This window comes from Sminthopsis crassicaudata, chromosome 1 (assembly GCF_048593235.1).
Source record: "Sminthopsis crassicaudata isolate SCR6 chromosome 1, ASM4859323v1, whole genome shotgun sequence".
NCBI classification, from domain to species: Eukaryota; Metazoa; Chordata; class Mammalia; order Dasyuromorphia; family Dasyuridae; genus Sminthopsis; species Sminthopsis crassicaudata.
Window position 1 is genome coordinate 334,686,194 of NC_133617.1, and position 22,385 is coordinate 334,708,578.

The 22,385-nt window shown below is 31.5% G+C and overlaps 1 protein-coding gene and 1 non-coding gene across 2 annotated transcripts in view; both read right to left on the reverse strand.

Moving 5' to 3' along the window:
- Positions 1-22,385, reverse strand: part of MARCHF6 (membrane associated ring-CH-type finger 6) — a 72,978-nt gene that overhangs the window by 37,480 nt on the left and 13,113 nt on the right. Inside the window, 5 exon segments of the mRNA XM_074279126.1 lie at positions 936-1,104; positions 3,406-3,478; positions 5,344-5,487; positions 8,242-8,315; positions 11,653-11,749. Coding sequence (XP_074135227.1) covers positions 936-1,104; positions 3,406-3,478; positions 5,344-5,487; positions 8,242-8,315; positions 11,653-11,749 — 557 coding nt within the window.
- On the reverse strand, positions 20,446-20,551 carry LOC141552292 (U6 spliceosomal RNA). The gene has a single exon (XR_012485098.1). It is a non-coding gene; the product is annotated as a U6 spliceosomal RNA (small nuclear RNA).

The following is a 22,385-nucleotide window of genomic DNA, read 5'->3' on the forward strand; positions in this document are numbered from 1 at the left end:
TATTTAACATTCCATAAATAGAATAGTGATGAAGTGTATATACCTAGATACACTACATTAGGCTTGAAATTCCTGTTAGTTAAATAGTTTCCGGCTTTTCACTAACTGTTCCAGTTAGTACTTTCCAATGGTCTTGCTTGGTCACTAACAATATATTCACATATTTTTATATATTATATATCCTCCTAATCAGCTAAGTACCTGTGTTATCGCTACTTAACAAATACGTGAGGGAAAGTGAAAACTAGGACACCAAAAGCTTTCTGCATACAAAGTGACAATGACACTTTTGGCAAAAGTTTGGATCACTGTTTTATGCCTAATAGTCTAAAAAATGTTATCTTTCTGTAGCTCTCCCCTAGTTCTGGTGAGTACTCAAAATAATTATACAGTCAGCACAATTACCAAATAAAGTTAAACATCATCCATTTGTTAATCTATATAATCTTTAAAATATTCCTCAAGTCCACCAACTGTTTTTCGGGCTTTAATATCTGATCCTGTGCCTGCTAACACCCACATAAAGAAGAAAAAAATTAAGGATACTTCTACAGGTAATCACAAAAGTGGAAGCATAAATTTCCAATTTCTCTAACTATAACATTGCTCATAGTTCTGACTGGATTAGCATTATCTAACTGAAGAAAACAAGGTGAGGGAAAAGAATAAAATTATTTTCTTAAATCCATAAAGCAATTCAGAAACAGATTTGGGAACAGGACAAAGCTTTTCTGTTTTCAAGTGAGAGTTACTAAATATCATCCCAGGTATCAAAAAGAGAAATTAATTTATTTCTCCATGTGTTCATTGCTTATTTCAATATCATGTATGATTAATTTACAAATATACCTGTGAGAAAAGAAGCAAATAGATGCTCAGATCATGAATAATCAGAAATAATTCCATAACAACTAAAGTTAAAACAAGCACCTTACCTCATTTTGTTGTCCAGCAGCATTGAGAGGTTGAGCATGATTTTGTTCCAACCACTGTGGTGCTCCACCATGGACTATTTGTTCTCGCAACCACACAAGGCTGATAAATGCACAAAGAGTGCAGGTCACCACAAAACAACCCTGCAAACAATCTGCCAATAAATTTTCCCTATTAAAAAGAAATATACATAATTATTTCCACAGTAATGAAAATAATTCAAAATGACTTCATTTACATATTCAATAAATTATCCATTACCCATAAAATAAAACTATAAAAAATGATTTGTGTGTTGAAGGTTCCAAACAGATGAAGAATATTAAGGAAAAATGAAAATTAACCAATTAGAAAAGAAGGTACAGAATAAAATTTCAATTTAAAAGGAAATAAATTAATAAATAAATGTAATTTCTTCTACTAATATTTATACTTTCTTAAATTGGTATGTGTTGTCATATATTTTGAATCCTCCCTGATGTTATATTCATTATATTTTTAATGGTTTCATCTATTCTGGGAATTTTTTTTCAACAGGTCCACACACTTAACCCTGTAATCCCAAGCCTGGTATGGTTTTTCCTTTCCCCCAGGGAGGAGGGATTGCATCATAATTCTAGGGGAGTTTACCTAAGGCATATCAAATACTTATGATTTGTTTGGGTCCTGACCAAGTTTCCCTGGTATAGGATATGAATGCCAGACTTTTGCCTTTTCTGGACTTCAACAACCATAGAAATAAAAAGGAAACATAGAAATTAAGGTCTCAGTAGGGCAAGATCCAACTTTTTCTTTTAATTTACTCATTCATAATATTTTTTCTACTTTTAATTTTTCATTGCCTTATCTTCTAAGAAGCCCTTTATTTATTATCCTTTCAGATCTTCATGATAAACATTCCGTGTTTTTCCTCCCTAAGAAAGGACTTTTAACATTTAACTTCCATAACTTTCAAAATTCATTCCTCTTAAAATTTCCACTTTATATATGAAAAACAGACACAGAAATTATATTTTAAAGAGAGCTGCATTGTATTAGATGCAATTCTAAACTTAAGAAATCAGAAAGACTTCAATTCAAATCTGGTTTCCTATATTTGCTAGTGCATGATCACAAGAAAGTCACAAAACTTAAGTTAATAGCTTATCTATAAAAAGGGGCTATTATCTATATTATCTATTTCACAGAGCTCAAATGATATGCAAAATACTTTTCAAACCTTAAATATATGTCAGGTGTTTTTTTTTTTTTTAATTACATTAAGTGTAATAAAGAAACAAATTTCTATTCCAATCTAAATTCAGTTTACAAAGTTAATAAGACTGTTGCAAAACTCTTGATTTTTCACATTGTGGAAATTAGGTTTAAAGTTCTAAATGTAATGATCAGTTTTAAACAATTTAAAGAAATATGCTTCCAGTACATGCAAGGGACCTACAATACTCTGGGTTAATCTAAGAGGAATATAGCTATAAAGTCTACTAAAAGTGTAAAATACTATGCTTTTCCTATCTTTTCTTTTTAAGTTAATTGCAAGGATATATGTGCTTTTAGAAGATTTTTCAATGTATCCTTCTAGATAGATCCTTTTAGTCTTTTCCTAATTAAAATAAGGATCAGTAGAAAGAGTTAATAAAGGCTAAATATAAGAACCAAGTAAATCTGAAATGGGCAAAACTATGAAATGAGGTCAACAATTTACATTGCTTCTAAGAAGACTATTAACAGGGAGCCAAGTGCTCTCTCTTCTATTTTTAGAAAGTTACAAATACTTTACACATTAGAATTAAGAAGCACCAAGACAACTAGGTGAAATGTTATCAGAGAGTATAATCCTAAATGTCATGAAACAGACAAATGCAATATAATTCAACTCAAAATAATTGCTGTTTTTTTGGAGTTTTTGTTTTGTTTGTAAAGTCATTAATGAATTCAATGTGAACTTACTGTATAAATTAATTATTCTATTGAAAACATATCTTAAGTTATAAAACCATCCTTTAAGTATGTAGCTTTAAGTGGAATATCCTATATAAACAATGTATTTATAAAATTACAAATCTAATATGAATGAGTTATTTCAAAGATAATACAAAGAGCTATAAAAAGTATATGCTTTCCCACAAGGTAAGGGAGAAATCTTAAATTTTAATAAAGAAAAACAAATAAGCAATAAAAATGAATCATTCCCAGGACAGTTAGGTGGTGCAGTGGATAGAGCACACTGGCCCTGGATCCGGAGGCTCTGAATTCAAATCTTACTCAGATACTTGATTGACACTACCTGTATGACCCTAAGCAAGTCATTTTACCCTAACAGATGAGGAAGAGGAGAGGAGGGAGGGAGGGAAGGGAGAAAGGGAAGAGGAAAGAAGGAAGAAAGGAAGAAAGGGAGAAAGCAAAGGGGGGGGGAGAGAAAATGAATCATTTAAATCAAGTATTTTTTTTCATATTATACTCGTTTATACTTACGTTGACAGCATATCTAATGGCAGTGTCAATAGTGAGCTCACAGAGCCAGTAAACAAGCACTTGTAGATACGGCCTATCCAAAAACAAAAAACATTTTTTAAAAATACTATAACAATAGCAACTTTTAAAAAAAATTTATAATGTTTATATTTCAAATTAACTAAAAGTTTATCTATTTTTTTGGTTTTCATAAAACCAACTCTTAGTTTTATTTAATTCAATAGTTTTCTTTCAGTTTTATTACTCTCCCATTTTATTTTCAGAATTTCAAATTTGGTATTTAATTGGGGATTTATAATGCTCATATTTGTAATCATATATTAAGTTACATTCTCTTATGAGGACATCAAATCCTTAGAGTGAATCAAAATATAAATACTATTAAATTCTTTTAAAATACTATCTGCCCCATAAATTATAATTAGAATCACTTAAATTTAGTATCAATTACTTAAATTTCTCAAATTCAGGTAAATCAAATAAAATATTCAAAGAACTTTTTGTTCATGTTTAACTTCACACTCTAGAATTTCCCACTATATCTCTTATATAAGTCATCTACCTTACAGAATATATTAAATCTGCCTTGAAACATCTTTCATTATCACAGAACATGAGGGTATTTTTGTTGTTTTTGAAGGAGAGAAAAGGGTAGAGAGAAGAGGAGCCTTTTCAGTTCACTTTGCCTACTTGAGATCATTATGCCATTCATTTCAGTAGGCACCCATATATACCAGATTTAGCCTTACAAGCAAGTTTTAGAAACAAGGTGGAAAAATAATTCCAACTGATTTAGGATGGAAAATGTCATTCACATATGGAAGAAGAACTATGTAGACTTTTTCTATGCAGATCAAAGCATACTACTTTCACATTTGTTATTTTATTTTTTCTCTCTATTTTTCCCCTTTTCATCTGATCTTTCTTTTCCAATTTAACTCATATGGAAATATTTTCTAAAATGATTGCACATAAATAACATATCAAATTTCTTTCTGTTCTGGGAATGGAGAAGGTAAGGAAGGGAGAGAGGGAGGGAGAAAAAAAATTTAGAACTCAAAATCTTACAAAAATGAATGTTGAAAACTATATATGTAATTAGAAAAATAATAAAGTATTAAAATAAAATTTTAAAACTTAAAAATTAAAAAATAAAAATAAAAACAAGGTAGAAGAGAAAATGAAATCCTAGTGGGCATGACATAAACTTCCTAAAAATCCAAAATTTGAGGATAATTACAATATGACTGAAGGAATTAAAATCCATCATTTGTCCAGAGTATAAGTTTGGTCATCTAAATAATATTTTCCATATTTTGTTCATTTTTTCTTTCCTATATTCTCTTTGGGAAATGTCTGTCTAGATTAAACTGCCAAAAATGAATTACTAATACAAGTATTTATCACTATATTTTAATATTATTTTTAAAATAATACCTTTTTATTTTCAAAATATATAGAAATATAGTTTTCAACATTCATCCTTGCAAAAACTTTGTGTTCCAAATTTTTCTCCCTCTCTCATCCCTTACTCCTCCCTTTAACAGCAAGTAATTCAATATGTTAAACATGCACAATTCTACTACACATATTTCCACATTTATCATGCTGCACAAGAAAAACCACATCAAAAAGGGAAAAAAAAAGATAGAAAAAAAAAACAATCAAATAGCAACAAAAATAGTGAAAATACTATGTTGTGATTCACATTCAGCCCCCACAGTCCTTTTTCTGGATGCGGATAGTTCTCTCCATCACAAGTCTCTTGGAATTGGCCTGAATTATCTAGAGCCCAACTTCTTTAAGTGAAATTTCTTTATGTTTAAGAATATATACTTTATATAATCATTAAAGAATATCACATGAAATAACATCATATAATGGTATCTATTATTAAACAATATTTAAGAAATCCCTAACTGAAAAACTAATACTTACATGCTGTAAGAGGTACAACTCCCAACCATGCAAAGGCCACAAGTGTATAGTGAAACCAGTAACGTATTGCTGTGCCAATACTTGTAACCAGTCCAGCAAAAATATCTTGGATTGGTAGCCTTGAAGGCATATCTGGGGAATAAACTGAAAGAAAAAAAAATGGAACTCAAAAAATTTATATTTTGTTAAAAAAATAGCTACTTATATAAAAAGCTGAACTAAAAAAAAAAAAAAAAAACAACCCACTGTATAGAATGAATAAATAACAATATTGAGAGGCCACAAAACTCTAATAAAAAAAAATCAATATTAGTATCATATGATCATTATTATAAAATTGATCCAGTCCTCTTTTCTGTAAGAGCTAATAAATTTTCAAGGAAATGCAGTTTGTATTGAGTCTTTGCTGGAGGGATATGTAGTTTCAAAACAAAATATATCAAAAAATATTTAAATTATTTATACAAAAGCTATTATGTATCTAGAGCTTAATTTTTGTGACAGGATATGATTCTTAATAAGACAGTTCAGATAAATAGTTTTAATAAATGAAATCAAGATCATAATAATTCATTTACCCCAAAACACAGAATCTCAAAAAAGGAAAAGTATCCAACAAATACATAAGCAGAATTCTCCTATAGCACTTCAAACAAATGATAATCCAGAATCAATTAGAAAACATCCAACATTCAGGAACTTAATATCTAAAGAAAAACCTCATTATATTTTTAAACAGCTTTAAAATTTAGGACTATTAACCTTATTACTGAGCCAAAATTGGCCTCTCAACAATTTCTCTGCCTCTGACACCAATTCTGTTTTTTAGTGTCGAGATGACAAATAATCCTTTAAATACTTGAAGACATCCAAAATGTCATACATGTTGAAAACACCCAACATATCTCCACTGCTCAAGGTTAAATGGATTAAATTATTTCAATCTTCATTTAACAGAATGTTAAGACCTGTAATATGTTATATGCGCTCATTATTTTTGTCTTATAATTTATCAAAGTCAGGATATAAAACTCAAGATTTGGCTTATCAGTAACAACAATGAGAGTATCAAATACATCATTTGCTTAGCATCTGACTGCCAAAAAGAGAACTTTTACTGTCATGGGAAAAACAACAACAACTGTAGATTGACTTCAGAGAGAAAGAAATAGATCACAAGATTATAGCATGGCATTATATAAAATATAGCATTAAGAGGAACTTCAACTATGTGGAAATTTGTTGGAATATTCTCTTGCAAAAGTAAAGCAACTATTAATTTCTGGATCCATATTAATGATGCCATCTTTCAAAAAAATGGGAAAATCAAGGAAGGAAGCTTCTAATTCTGGACCAGATTCTCATCAAAATGGAAGAATTAGTTGTTGAAGCAGAATTGATTGGATTTCTTGGGGAAGGGAGAAAGAAGACTTCAGATGTAACTGAAAATTAATTCAGAAAAGTTTGACATGTAACCTTGATTTGGAAATAATATGTTTCAAAGAATTCAGAGAAAAGATAACATTGCTAGGAGAAAAACTACTAAGAAATGTACTTTCCTCCCTTCTTTCCAAAGTATGTGGAATATTGTATATATTACCAGATCATCTGATGTGCATACCGACTTTGTTAAACTGCTTTTTTTTCCTCTTTTCTTTAATATTTGTTACAAGGAATGGCTTACAGGAAAGATAAGAGTTATATATCCCAGAAGAGCTATATCCTTACTAGAAGTTATTGTGACAGAGTTTGGGTCACAAGAGCAACATGATGGTGGACTAGACATTTTCTCCCATAACTTCTCCAAAATAGAAACCAAAGATAAAGCAAATTCACCTATCTACATAGTTTAGGACACCAAGAATTCAAAAGAAGGTTAGAAAAAAACAGAACTGATGCTCATTCATCCTGAGTTCACTTAGCATCCTTCTACTTCTTTTCATACTATTAGCAGCAAAGCTTCACTAGCAGACTCAAGGATAGCATCAAAACCGATTTCTGTATCCTTTCCCCCTTTCCTTACTCTACTAACATGGAATAGTTGAGATTTTTAATTTGCTATAAGGCCAAAAGACATAAATTTTTTAAAGTTGCATGTGATAATTTTTCAGTTCTAAGCAATTAATAACAAAATTGACTTTTGTGATACTGATTATTGAAGAAACCAAGTCCTTGAATAAGATAAGTGGCAGAGTCAGAAGTCAAATCCATTTCATCCCACTCAGGTACAAGAATTTCCAGAGAAAGTATTATAATTAAGTATACTTTATCAAAGGAAGAGAGAAGCTTCCTTTATCAAAAATTCCTATTTATCCAGTGGGGAGGAAAAATGCAAAGTCAATAATGTTTATTTCTACGGCACACACTTTAATCATTCAAAATACTCAAAAAAATTTACCTTTGCAGAATTTATGCTGCAGAAAAAACACACACACATCCATAAATAAATTTAATGGATGTTTCTATTTAAGAAGTATTGTATAATAAGGAAAAAAGGCTGATTAATTTTTCTCACACCTTTCCTTCAATGGATCAGCAACTTATTCCTGCTTAATAAAGTGTTATAAATATTTTGTTAAATATTGAAGTATAATTTAAACTCTTTTGAGGGCAAGTGACTTGTATTTTTGCCTCAAAGTTTGCAAGCATAAATATTTGTTAAATTTAATTCAATATTTTAGATATTTAACAAATAAAGTCATAATAGCTCTGGTGGTACAATACAGCAAATCTGAGATGTTTTTAATAACAAACCAGGTAAGAAGAAAAAGGAGCTCAGAATACTTTTTTATATTAAAAATCAAGGAGGAATGAAATATGAAAAGAAAGAATAAAGAATATTACTTCAAAATTTCAAAGATATAATACACACAAAGACATTGTTAATACTATACTTACTTGGTGTGAAAGCAAATCTGTGTTTGCATAGTTCACAGTATTCTTTTCTGCTGTGTTTCAACCATTGAACTAAGCTGAAATTAGAAATATATAATATTTATAAAATATAAATATATTGCAAAAATATTTTTCATGTACAAAATACATTTTTAAAGTTTAAGGTTATAAATTAACTATAATTTTCATTTTTTCACAAAAAGTTTCCCCATCTTCAAAACACTGCACTTAATTTTGGCATTTTGTAGAACTACATAATATTTTGAACAACTACATAATGATACCAGAACAGTAAAGAGATTATGGGGATAAGAGTTAGGGGGAAAGGAAGAGTTATCTTCTTCCTCACAGTAGTCACAGAGGAGCATGGGACTACAAAGAGGACCACAAGGCAGATAGGACTATCACAGGGAAGAAGCATAACCTCCCTCAAATGATTATGTCCCAATGCTAGAATTTCCAATTAAAGATCTAATGGTACCTTCAGTGATGTAATAAGAAAGAAAAAGTCATTGAAATGAAAACTAACAACAACAAAAAAGATTATGAACATATTTACTTTTGAGAAGCTTAAAAATTATCTATAAAACTAATTGTACATTAACCAACAAGCATTTATTGTCTGCTATGTACCAGATATTGAGAATAATATAAAATTAGATAGCTTCTGCTCTGAAGGAACTAATGTTTTACTGGAGGGAATGTTCATAAACAAGAAAATAGAAAATAAATACACACAACTTGGGATTTAGGGAAAATCTCCTCGTGTAAAAGGTGAACTGAACTTTGAATGGATCTGGAAATTCTAAGAGGCAGAGATAAGAAGGGAGAAATGTTCCAGACCTGGAGATCAGTCTGAAAGAAACAGAGGCAAAAGATGGAATGTTTTATAGAGAGAACAAAAAGTAGAGACCAGGTTGGCTTAAGCACAAAGTGCATAAAGGCCAAGTAATACATAATTACTTCTGAAACTATTTTAAGAAAAAAAAAAAAATCTAGTCTCAGAAAAACCTTAATGGACTAATAAAACCGAATAAGATGCTTTCAAATCTTCCATCCAGCTCTATAAGGTTCAGATTTTTTTGATTTTTATTTTGTTCCCCAGACACCATCTACATTTATTTAACAAAAGTTCCTACTTCTTTATACTTTTAAATTTGAAATATGTAGCTATTTTCAATTCCTCCACTTAACAGATGAAGAATCCTGAATGTTATTTCCATTATACCACTGTTCATCCACATGGCATCTAATACTAATAATATTAATCTAATACTAATCATAGGTTTGTGAAATTCATCACCAAAGATTGTTTTCTTTTTCAAATCTTTTTCTTTTTGCACTTGGAAAAACATATATAATTCTTACTTAAAGCCTTATTTAAAAAGATTCTATACAGAAAAGACAGCAGGACAACTAAGAAATTAGAAGATATATGAGAAAAGAACAAGTAATTATGACTCTTCAATCTGTAACAACTGAAAGGGAGATAGATGAGTCAAGTTTTTTAAATTCTTGAATTTTATTGGCAGGACAAATATTATGTTCACCAAACACTAGAAGACAAACATGCTTCATATAATCTCTTAATCAACATTATTTCAAAATAACATTAAAAAACAAGTCTGGTATTCCACTGTGGAGAACCTATTGTAAATGGTGGTTGTCCTCTGTTATCACAAATCCCCCAACTCAGGGAATACTAGTCAATATGACTTTATTAGCCAATCAGAAAATTGTGGTTGGCCCAGCCCAAGGAAAGCTACCACTATAAGCAAAGGAACAGCAGAGATCTTATTTAAAAGAATGTTCCCTGCTCTCTCCCTCAGTATTGTTGTTTTGGCCAACAAAGTTTTTGCAGAACCATTGACTAATAACAGTGAAGAAATGCTCTGAAACATTGAAATCTGAAAGAATTTTGTATAAATAAAAATTCAATAAATATTTATTTTGCACCATTTTATTTTGCAGGTCACAGTGCTAAACAGTGAGATAAATAAGACATTGGGATTCCTTTCACATATGTGTTAGACTAGATAGCTACTGATGTCTCTTCCAACCTCAAATTTTGTGATTTTTTTGCCCAATTCTCGATGGCATTTATGATGTCATATTGTTCATACTGATCCTATTTTTAGATCCCCAGTGCCTAGCACAGAGACGAAGCATAAAGTAAGTACTCTATAACTAAGACACTGTCTTTATCTTCAAAAAACTTTTAATTTCTTATTGGTGCACATATACTACTTTACCCAGCAGGTAGTCAACACATGGAATTCCTTACCTCCAACAGATAGTAAAAGCTGAAAATATAAATTCGAGAAGTATTTAGGTAAATACATGGATGATATATCCATAATATTTTATTAGGGAAGTTAGCAATTTGGGGCACAATGTTAATCTTTTAGAGTTTTAAAAATAAGATATTCATGCTTTCCCTCAAAATATCATATAGTATTGTCATTAAAGTTACAAAATAAAGGGAAGAAAGCATCATTGTTGGGTTCCCTCCTCCTTAGAAAATTTTCAAGCAGAAGCTGGATGATCGGTTTTTTTTAGGTTTGTCATAGGTGAGATTCCTTTCACATCTCACATATTTTAGACTAAATGGCCACTGATGTCTCTTCCAACTTTCAAATTCTGTGATTTGGCATTTATGATGTCAATTATTCACACTGATCCTGTCTTTATAATCCCAGTTCTTAGCAAGGAATCAAAACCATAAAGTAGGTACTCTATAACAACTTATTAGGTGTTAAGAATTGAGCATGTTGTTATTGAGTAAGTTATTTCACATGAAATGAATTGACATTATTAAATCCTGCTTTTAACTGTCTTTTTCACGAAGCTTGAAGCAAGGAAGCAAATATAACTTCCTTCCAAGTTCCTTCTTCTATACTCAAAACTCAAAACTATATCTTGTATTCTATCCATTTTTTTGAATCCAGCCTAATTGAAGTGACCTTGTTCATTCATCTCCTAGCCTTAGTCTATGTACTAAATAAACAGGATGCCCAAATTCAGATATTGTAGAAAAGTCTGGGTATAATAGCTATCTGAGTCCTCTATGAATGTAATGCTTTCCCTTTCTATTCACTGATGCATATATAAATACTTTAAATTAATTTATTGGCTTTAAAGAAACCTGTTTTGCCAACTGGCTAATAAATATAAGCCCTGAGAAAAAATCTTACATAAAAGACAATGTAAATAAAGTGATTTTAAATCCATGAAATTAATTATATTTAGTTTATCTTTTTATTTCTCCCTATGAAAATTTGGGATGCCTACTTTTTTTTAAAATCCCAACAAATAATAATATATCAAAAATAAAGGAATTTCTACATTTAAATAATAAATTACACTAGCAACAAAAATGAGTTTTGAAATATAATTTCTAAAAACTCTACTCACCATTCTTGATGGATAAATTTAATACTGCCAGTACATACACACGGATGATATAGCGGTTTCTCAGGTGTTCCTTCTGATCGACACACCCTACATATGTCTGTTGATCAAGAATAAAAATTCATTTATGCATGGCTTAAGCATCTTTATAAAATGAAATAAATCCAAAAATGTTATAATGTAGCAAATTAGGAATGGCATTATGCTGTAAAATAGCAATAGGTTGGCATGCATATAATTGAAATTTGGAAGCTGACTCTAAAATGATTATTCCTTAATGAAAATCACAAGAACAAAAGAATCTGTAAAGATTCAAAAAGAATTTCATGCAGAGAAGAGCTGAAATAGTATCTTTTGTTTATATATCTACTATTCAACAGTAGTATTTTTGCAAAATGCTTCACAGGGTATGAAAAAAGGTAAACTTGAGTGCAATGTCAATGTACTAAACCACAAGGAAAGGTCATTTGATGACTTATCTGGTATAATACTGATCCTATTTTTATATTCCCAGTGCTTAGCAAAGAGACAAAACCACAAATTAGGTATTTTATAATTACTTATTAGGTATTGAGAAATGAGTATATTGTTATTGAGAAACTTAACTATAGTATATGGCATATCATATACAAATGGATAACAAAAGAAAGTAATTTTCCGATGTAAGCCTCTCTAAAATCATAGAAAACTAGAGAAAATCATAGCTTATCTGAACCATGTAGTGACTTCTATTCAGAGATAGTAGTGTCTAACCGTTAGCAACTTTTTGAGTAAAAATGTATTATATTCCTAAATACATATTTAACATAACTGTTACACATATTAATTGGCAATAAAAGATCTTTTTGGGTCAAATTGTTTCTTTTTCTCTTAAAATCTATCTAATAAAGGAACATTTAAATTGATGGTTAAAAGTCAATTATCCAAAACTGGTAAGCTGGAAGGAAGTCCTGTTTTGCTTTTTTAAAAAGTCTTTCTACATTAAAATTTGTAAAAATCTTTAAATGTATCTTTTCTTTTTAACCTCTTGAAATGCCTCAATTATATATATATATATATACACACACATACACACACCTATATATTAAAGATTTAATTCATAAAAAGGACATCTATTATTCTTTACTTCAAAAATTCTTTTAATTTCTACATTTCTTTTCCAGAAAAGTACAGTTAGCTTATACAACAGTATCTTGTGATTTCATCGCTGAATTATAGTAATCTTAGCAATATAGTGCAGCTGGTTAACCTTAGAATCTCATCTACAAAAAAAAAGGATTTGCACTAGTTGGTCTCTGAGGACCCTTCCAGTATATCTAGAATCAATAAATCACTTAATCGATTAACACTTGTTAAGCACCTATTATGTACTAGGTGCTAAAGATAAAATTTAAAGGACTAAACATTCCTACTTTCTGATAATTCTATGATCCTAGGTAGGTATACCTTCCATATCAATTCAGCAAACAATTTCCTAGTGCCTTTAGACTGAGGTTCCAAAAGACAGCAGGACAAAAGATTTAAGACATATATACACACATATATAGAGCATGTTTTAGAATATAAATGAGCATAAGGACAACAGAGTGGCATAGACGACTTGCAAGAGAGATCTTTTCTAACTAGGGGATTCTAAAAAGCTAAATAAAGAAGGCTAGATCTTGAAGATTTCAACAAATCCAAAAAGTATTTATTAAATGTTAAAAATACTTTGCTAGATACCAGGGACACAAAGACACACACAAAAAAAATGAAATGCTCCTTGTGCTTCAAAAAGGAAACCTTCAGACAAAAATTATGGAAAATATCTTGAGTTTAAAAATTAAGTTTTATCTGGGACATAGGGAACAATTTCTCAAACAATTCACCCACTTTAAAAGTTAAAAGAATATAAAAAAGTTTGTTGCTTAATGTATCAAAAAATCAAAAGCTTATTATTTTCATATCAAGAAAGTGAAGTAAGCATAAAATGAGCCTCTGACTTGCATCATTATCATCATCATCAACACCACCACAAAAAATAATTTTTGGTTGAAAGTAGAAAATTTCAAGAGTTGTCACTAAGCCTTTTCTTGAAGACCAATAATGAATGAAAACCTCTCTACCTTTCAAAGAAACATCCTATTTTTAAAATCTGATTGTTAGGAACTTTTTCCTCATACTGAGTGAAATTTTTCTATAACTTCTAAATTCTGGTCCTGGTAATATGCTCTAAATTCAATTTGAACAAGTTGAATCCTGTTCTGTTTGGCAACAAATGGAAACTGAGTGGATGCCCATTAGTTGGAAAATGGCTGAATAAGTATGGCATATGAGTATTATGGAATATTATTATTGTTCTGTCAGAAATAATCAGCAGGATGATTTCAGAGAGGATTTACATGAACTAGATACAAAGTAGACTGGAACCAAGAGAACAATGTACACAACAACAAGAAAATTATGTGATAATTAACTCTGATGGTTGGGACTCTTTTAAACAATGAGCTTTAATGATCTTTATGGTCTACTACATACTTTATTTAATTTTTCCTTTAAAAATTTGGATGCTACACTATTTGGCTTAAATATAGGTATGCAAGATAAGTAAATAATTAACAAATATGTATAACTAAAACCCATTCCCAAAATAAAAAGTCAAAGAAAATAACAGTCAACCAAAGAATTGTCAACTACATGAAAGAATGTGCTAAACATTTATAATGAAAGAAATACAAAACAGAACAACCCTGAGGTTTTACCTGACACTGCAAAATAGCAAAGATGACAAAAAAATGGCAATAGTCAATGCTGGAGGGATTGTGAAATGATAGGCACACTAATACTTAGTTGAAACAGTGAAATGTTATAAGTAATTTGAAATTATGCATATAAAGTGACTAAATGTCTATACTTTTTGAATCAGAGACTCCCATTACTGGGCTTAAACCCCAAGAAAGTCATCAATAAGAAAATTCCCATAGACACCAAAATATTTATAGTAACACTTTTTTTTGATAGCCAAGAACTGGGGGTGGGGAGCTGGGAAGATACCCATCTATTGGGAGATGGCCAAATTGTTTTTTTAAAAGAATTTTTTCCAATTACATGAAGAGTATTTTTAACATTAATTTGTTAAACACTCAATACAAATTCTCTTCCTCCTGCATTCATTTCTACCCTTATTGAAAAGGTAAGCAATTTGACATAGGTTAGACATGTATAATTATGCAAAGCATTTCCAGATGAATCACGCTATAAGAGAAAACATAAAGAAAAATAGTAAAGTTAAAAAACTATGTTTCAATCTTCATTCAGTCTCCATCAGTTCTTTCTCTAGAGATTTAGAGAGCAGTTAGATGGTACAATGGATAGAGCACCAGTCCTAGAGTCTGGAGGACCCAAGTTTAAATCTGGTCTCAAACACTTAATACTCAGTACTACCTGACTGCCTGTGTGACCCTGGACAAGTCACTAAATCCCAATTGTCTCACAAAACAAAACAAAACAACCAAGATAGTGAATTAGAGCATTTTTTTCATATGATTATGGATATGAATCCTTCTTCTGAGAACTTTCTGCTCATATCTTTTGGCCATCAAACAATTGGGGAATAACTCATATTCTTATAAAAGTGATTTAATTATATTATCACAAAAAAACTTGCCATAAAATATTTTTCCTGTTTTCTGCTTTCCTTCTAATCTTGGCTGCATTGATTTTATTTGTGCAAACCCTTTTAATATATTCAAATTTCTCCAGAGCTCTACCATATTTAAAAAAAAAAAAAACTATTTATCTCCTTAACTTTGTTTCTTCTTTATTTTTTGGTTAGACTTATCTAGTTCTGAGAGGGTAAAGTTGAGGTCTTCCAGTAATATAGCAGCCCTTTTTGTTGTGACTAGATACTAGAAACTAAATGGATGCCCCTGAATTGGAGAATGGCTGAATAAGTTATGGTATATGAATGTTATGGAATTATATTGTTCTGTAACAAATGACCAGCAGGATGATTTCAGAGAAGCCTAGAGAGACCCACGTGAACTGAGCAAAACCAGGAGATCATTATACATGGCAACAACAAGACTATAAGCTGATTATTCTGATGGACGTGGCTCTCTTCAGCAATGAGATAATTCAAACCAATTCCAATTGTTCAGTGATGAAGAGAGCCACCTACCTTCAGAGATAGGCCTGTGGGAACTGAGTGTGGACCACAACATAGCAATTTCACCCTTTCTGTTGATGTTTGCTTGCATTTTGTTTTCCTTCTCAGGTTTTTTTTCTTTCTAGATCTGATTTTTCTTGTGCAGCAAGATAACTGTATAAATATGTATACATATATTGGATTTAACATATTTAACATATATTGGACTACCTGAGGGAGGGAAAAATTTGGAACAGAAAGTTTTGCAAGGGTCAATGTTGAAAAATTACCCATGTATATGTTTTGTAAATAAAAAGCTTTAATAATTTAAAAAAAAAAAGAAAATGCTTATAACAAAATAACAGGTTAGTAATGAATATGCGAATTTTACCTCCCATTGCTAGTTTTTAGGTTTAAAATAAGTAGTAAAACTCTTAATTTTGGGGAATGTCATGACCAAGATAATGTTCTAAGTGCATTTCTGAAAATAACCAGAAACTGGCTAGTTGAAATAAGAGTTGGTGGGAAAGAAAGCACATGTGTGAATCCTATAATACTCAAGACAGAAAGAAAGTAAAATAATGTAAAGCTGACCTAAATTAGTCTTTACTGAAGACAAAAATTAATTAAAACCTCATATCACAATCATTTCATAAAAATAAAATTTCATTATATACTATGCAAAACTTTGATCCAAATCTGTTTCCTCATTATGATAACTCTCTAGCGCTGCAGATCATAGCTCATCAGTAACTTATAAAGTCGGATGGTTGCCTGGAGCAGTGAGAAGTGACTTGATCAAGGTCACATTCCTAATTATGTATAAAAGGCAGTACTTGAACCCAGTTCTTCCTGACCAGTCCTTTATGCCAGGATCCCATTCATAAGTCCATATCAAACCACATAAAAGGAGACAGTCTGGCAAAATTGATAAACTAAATATGATTTTGAAGGGAGCTGTTATATTAGGAATTTCCCAAGATGAATAAATCACATATCTTTTCCATATTCTGGTAATAAACAAAAAACTATATTATATTACAAAAAACTATATATATATATATATATATATATATATATATATATATATATATATATATATATATATATATATATGTATATATATATTACAAATGGCTTATGGTTCTCTATAACTTGATATTTTTTAATTCCAATTTTTAAAAATCAACAAAAATCTGTCTTTACTCCCCACTGCCCATCATCCTCCCCTTCCCACCTTCAAATGAGAAAGTAAAAAAACGAAACTCTGGTTACAAATACGTATAGAAAAAAATTTGTGCACTGGTCATGTCTAAAAGAAAAAAAATCTGTATGTAGACATATTTCATTCTGCACTTTGAATCCTTCATTTCTCTATCAGAAAATATATCATTATTTTCATTAGTCCTCAAAAATTATGGTTTAGTATTATTCTGACCAGTTCCTAATTATTTCAAAGCTGTCTCTAAGTATTACTGTCAAAAGTACAAATTGTTCTGGTTCTGTCACTTCATTTTATTTCAGTTCATACAAGTCTCCCTAGATTTCTCTGAAACCATTCCCTTGATCATTTCTTTCAGTATAACAGCACACCATCAAATCCATAATCAATCAGCTACTGATGCACACCCCTTCAGATTCTAATTCTTTGCTACTTCAAAAAAAAAGAGTTTAAAATATTTTTATACATCCTTAAACAAATGTTTTGCTTAGGGCCAATCCCTTCCTTAAGCTATTCTCCCTCAAGTCTCCTTTTCTCCCCTCTTCCTTCCTAGTTCTTTGTTGAATGAAATGTATTTCTATACCCAATTATGTATATATTTTCTCTCTTCTGACCAGTTCATATGAGAGTGAAATTCAAGCATCAACTACTCCCCCTACACCTTCCTTTTTTGTCTATACTCTGTGTACTCTGATTATAATTTTCCCTAACTTTCTTTTCTCTTCCCTCATCCTCAATGTATTCCTGTTCCCCTTCCTTTCAATTCTTCTTTTAAGACATACTAGAACTACTCTCAGACCTTCTAATTAGATTTGAGGACTCCTGATGATGATAGGGTTCAGAGGATATACATGAATCATCACCCCATACTGGAAGCTAAGTGTACTTTACTATAGTTTAGTCCTTTATTATAGTACATGTTTGCCTTTTATGTTTCTTTGGATTCCTTTGTCTACCAAACTCTGATTTTTTTTTTTTAATCAGTAATACTTGGCTTCCTATTTCATTAAAGGCTCCCCCTTTTTTTCCCTCCAAACTGCTACAGGATAATATAATTATACTACAGAGTAATACAATCATAATTTGCTGAGCAAATTATTCTTGATAATATGTTCATATATAGTTACATGGAAATATAGACATAAAAATACCCTTCACCTTATACTGTATTTCAAGCTCTCCACTTCTTCAGAGTGGGAGCTAAATCATGTGTGATCCTTACTGTGGCTCCTTATTACATGAATTCTTTCTGCTTCTTTCTGGTTTTTCTTTGGAAGCTCTAGATTTTGACTAGAATGTTCCTGGGATTTTCAGTCTTTTTAGGAAGTTTTGGGGGTTCTTTCAGGAGGCAACCCATTCATTCTAATTCCATTTTATCTTCTGGTTCTTAGAGCTCTGGGAAGTTTTCATTTATGATGTCTAAAAACAGGATGTTGAGGATCTTTTTAAACCATAGTTTTCAGATAGTCCAATGATTCAATTTTTTTCACATCTGTTTTCTAGATCAGTCAATTATGCTATGATTTAAATTATACTTTCTTCTCTTTTTTTTAACTTTGTTTTAATATTTCTTACTGTCTCGAGGAATTAATGGCTTCTATTTGATCCATTCTAGTTTGTGGCTTGGGAATGGTTTTGTGCTTCTTGTGCCACACTGTTAATTCCTTTTCCAATTCTTTTCTCTATAACTCTCTTTTTTTCCTCTAGCACACTCATTGCATTTTTTTAAACTGTTACTTCACTTCTTCCAGGAATTCTAGTTAAAATTGTGCCCAAGCTGCTTTTCTTTATGAGAGTTTGATAGTAGATGTTTTAAAGTCATTCCTTTCTTGTGTTTTTGCATTTTGAGCTATCTTATCACCATAATAACTTTTCATGGTTAAACTCTTTTGTTTGTTCATTCTTCCAGTCTATTTCCTGATTTTGAACTCAGTTGTTATGGCTGTAATCTGCACCTTCCTGGAGGAAAAGTTTGGGCTGGTTTTGTTGCCTCTTTTGGGGGGTCCTGAGTGCTGTGTTATTCTAGACTTTCAGAGACTGCTCCCAATGAGAACCTGCTACCTTTCAGTGTTTCAAAAAATAGTCTAATCCAGGGAAGGTTCTAATCCCTGGTTTGAGTTTTACAAGTTTCTGATCTGGATCTAGGACTAAGCAAAAGCAGACTACTATTAGACTCAGTCCATATCAGCCAGCTGAAAAGCTATGCTACTTCAGATCAACAAAACAATAAATTAATATTCCTGCCCTGGTTATTCTTTAGGAATGGATTAGAAACTAGTCCTAAAACCCTGATCTAACCTTGGGGTCTGAGATACCACTGATATTGGCTTAGCATCCCCCTTATTTGCTATACAGGCTAAGGCCTGAGACCATCCTATATCCTTAAACTACATGCCTAGGTACAGGCTTCCTCATCAGTTTCCTCTAGATCTGTGACTGGGAACTGAGTAGCAAAGTGACAAAATTTCCAACTGGCACTTGTCCTATGCCCTGCACTGCTTGCTCCTATATGGGTCTGGGTCTTGGACACAGTCCCTGGGTATTATAATGCTCTACAATGTACACCTGGCCAGGAGTATATATAGACCCCTTGGTCTGTCTCCTTTACCTCCATAACTTCACAATAGCTATTAGGTATCAATTACTGATTACCATTATAGTATCTCTAGTTAAAATCCAAAATTCAAGAGTATGGAGCATTAGTGTGGATCAAGTATATATTTTTATTCATGGAAAATTTACACTGGCCTTGGAGTCAGGAGGACCTGAGTTCAAACCAACCTCAGACACTTAACATTTCTTAGCTGTGTAACCCTAGGCAAGTCACTTACTCCCAACTGCCTAGCAAAAAAAAAAAAAAAAAAATTTAGCAGTGAGTAGAAGGGGGGGGTTATGCACAAATTAGCCTAATATTTTCTTCACTTGAAGATGTTTATTAACTTAGATTACATTCTAAAGTCTAAATCCAATTGTTTTTCAGTAGAGTCCAACTCTGACCATATTGGTATTTTCTCTGCAAAGATCCTGGAGTGATTTGCCATTTCCTTTTCCAGCGCATTTTACAAATGAAAAAATGGAGGCAAATAAGGTTAAATGACTTGTCATTTAACCCTTTCCATAATCTGGATTTTACCTATATTTCTTAATACAGTTCATATTATTTCCCTTAAAATGCATTCCTGCCAAATTGGACTAAAAGCTGTTCAAGAACAACTCCCATTTTCATACTTTTCTATTGTCAAATAGACCTAGACTGCACTCCAAATCAGACTTAACTCATTACAAGTATCATCTACTCCATGAAGCCATTCTTAATCCTCACAATAGTAATGCTCTCTTATCTTCTAAATTATTTTCTATTTTCTTGTGAATATATTTTGCGTTCATTCTCTAACCAAAGTAAAGTTATTTGAGCATAAAAACTTTATCATTTTTTTCTCTGCATCCCCAGGAACTATACTTTTTCACAAATCGCATATCACCCTTGTGCAGGGGCCAAGCTAATCTTCTCTATATCATTCCAATGTTAGTATATGTGCTGCCAAAGCTAGCACCCCAAAAACTATAGTGGGTATTTCAACAAATATTTTTTAAACTGCATTGTTCAATGTTTTAGTAAATATTACTGCTTTATTTCCCTAACTTTATCGCAAATATTCTTAAAGATTTTGCTTGGATTTTTATTGTGTGGTTGCAGGCAGGCAGGCAAGAAGGAAAGAAAAGAAGAAAGGCAGCCAAGAAAGCAAGCAGGAAGAAAGGAAAATAGAAAGAGGGAGGGGGGGGGAATAAAAAATAGATACATTATCTAGATGTATGTAGATCTGGCCTCAGAAACACTTGGTTTCAAATACTGATTCAGAAACTTAGTAACTATGTGCTTAAGAAAGTTACCTCATAGAGCTTCTATGTCCTCAATTATAAAATAGTTATTATTTATGCTATCTATTCACTGGGTGCTATGAGTCAAAGGTTTTTAAAATCTTAATTATGTATATAAATGAAGTATTATTGAAATGTTCCTATTTTTAAAAACCAGGTGAGATAGGATGTCATTAAAAAACTATTCCCTATTAGTCTGAGAGCAATAAAATTTTGTGCTCTAGTCATAGAAGCCTCCTCCTCATAATTTTGGCTTCAATCAAATCTAAACTTTGACTTGCTGAGTAGTATGGCTAAGAGCTAATTAGTTCAGTGAGTAGAGCACTAATCTTGGAATCAGGAAGACATGAATTCAAATCCAGACACTTACTAGCCATGATTCCTAGGCAAGGCACTTAATCTCTATTTACCTTAATCTACTGGAGAAAGAAATGGCAAACCACTTCAATATCTTTGTCAAGAAAAATTCATGAAGTAGATATCTTCAACATAGAGAAGAGCTAATCCAATTCCAATTGATCAATGATGGACAGAATCAGCTACATTCAGAAAAGGAACACTGGGAAATGAGTGTAAACTGTGAGCATTGTTTTTGTTTGTTTGTTTGTTTTGTTTTTCTTCCCAGATTATTTTTGCCTTCCGAATACAATCCTTCCTTTGCAACAACAACAACAAAATTCAGTTCTGCACATATATATTGTACCTTGGATATACTATAAGATATTTAATATGTATGGGAATGCCTGCCATCTAGGGGAGGAGGTAGAGGGAAGGAGGGGAAAAATTCAGAACAGAAGGGAGTACAAGGGATAATGTTGTAAAAAAAAAAAAAATTACCTATGCATATGTACTGTCAAAGAAAATGTTATAATTATAAAAATTAATTTAAAAAAATAAAAAAAGAAAAATCCACAGACAGACAGTATTGGTGTTATATAGTCCACAGGATCACATAGAGTCAGACATAACTAAACAAGTGAAGTACAAGTAACACTAGTTGCACTGCTGTATAAACATACTATACCCTGGACTTTAGTATGATAACTACTATCCTAGAGTAATCATCACTACCCATACTATACCTCTGCTCAATAAATTTATTATTATATATTACCTCAAGGATCAAATATAATTTTTTGGAGAGGGCATTTAATGCCCTTGTCAACCCTCTCCTTCTCCCTCTTTCACTGTCTCTCCCCATCTCTCTCTCATAACTAAAAGAAACAGAGTCCCCACCTTCTAAGACCTTTACATTTTAAGAGAATACAAGGAGCACAGATTCTTTTTTAGTAATGTATTCAAACCTCTTCACACCTAGGCCCCTCCCTATCTTATCTGTCTTCTTTGTACTCAACCCAGAGACACTGGCATCTCAGCTGATCCTTTACCAAGATACTTCATCTCCATATTCCAAGTGTTTCCACAGATTATCTCTCATGACTGGAATATTCTGCCCTCCATCCTCACCTCCCTCCCCAATTTCCTGGTCCCCATCTCCACCTACTCTGG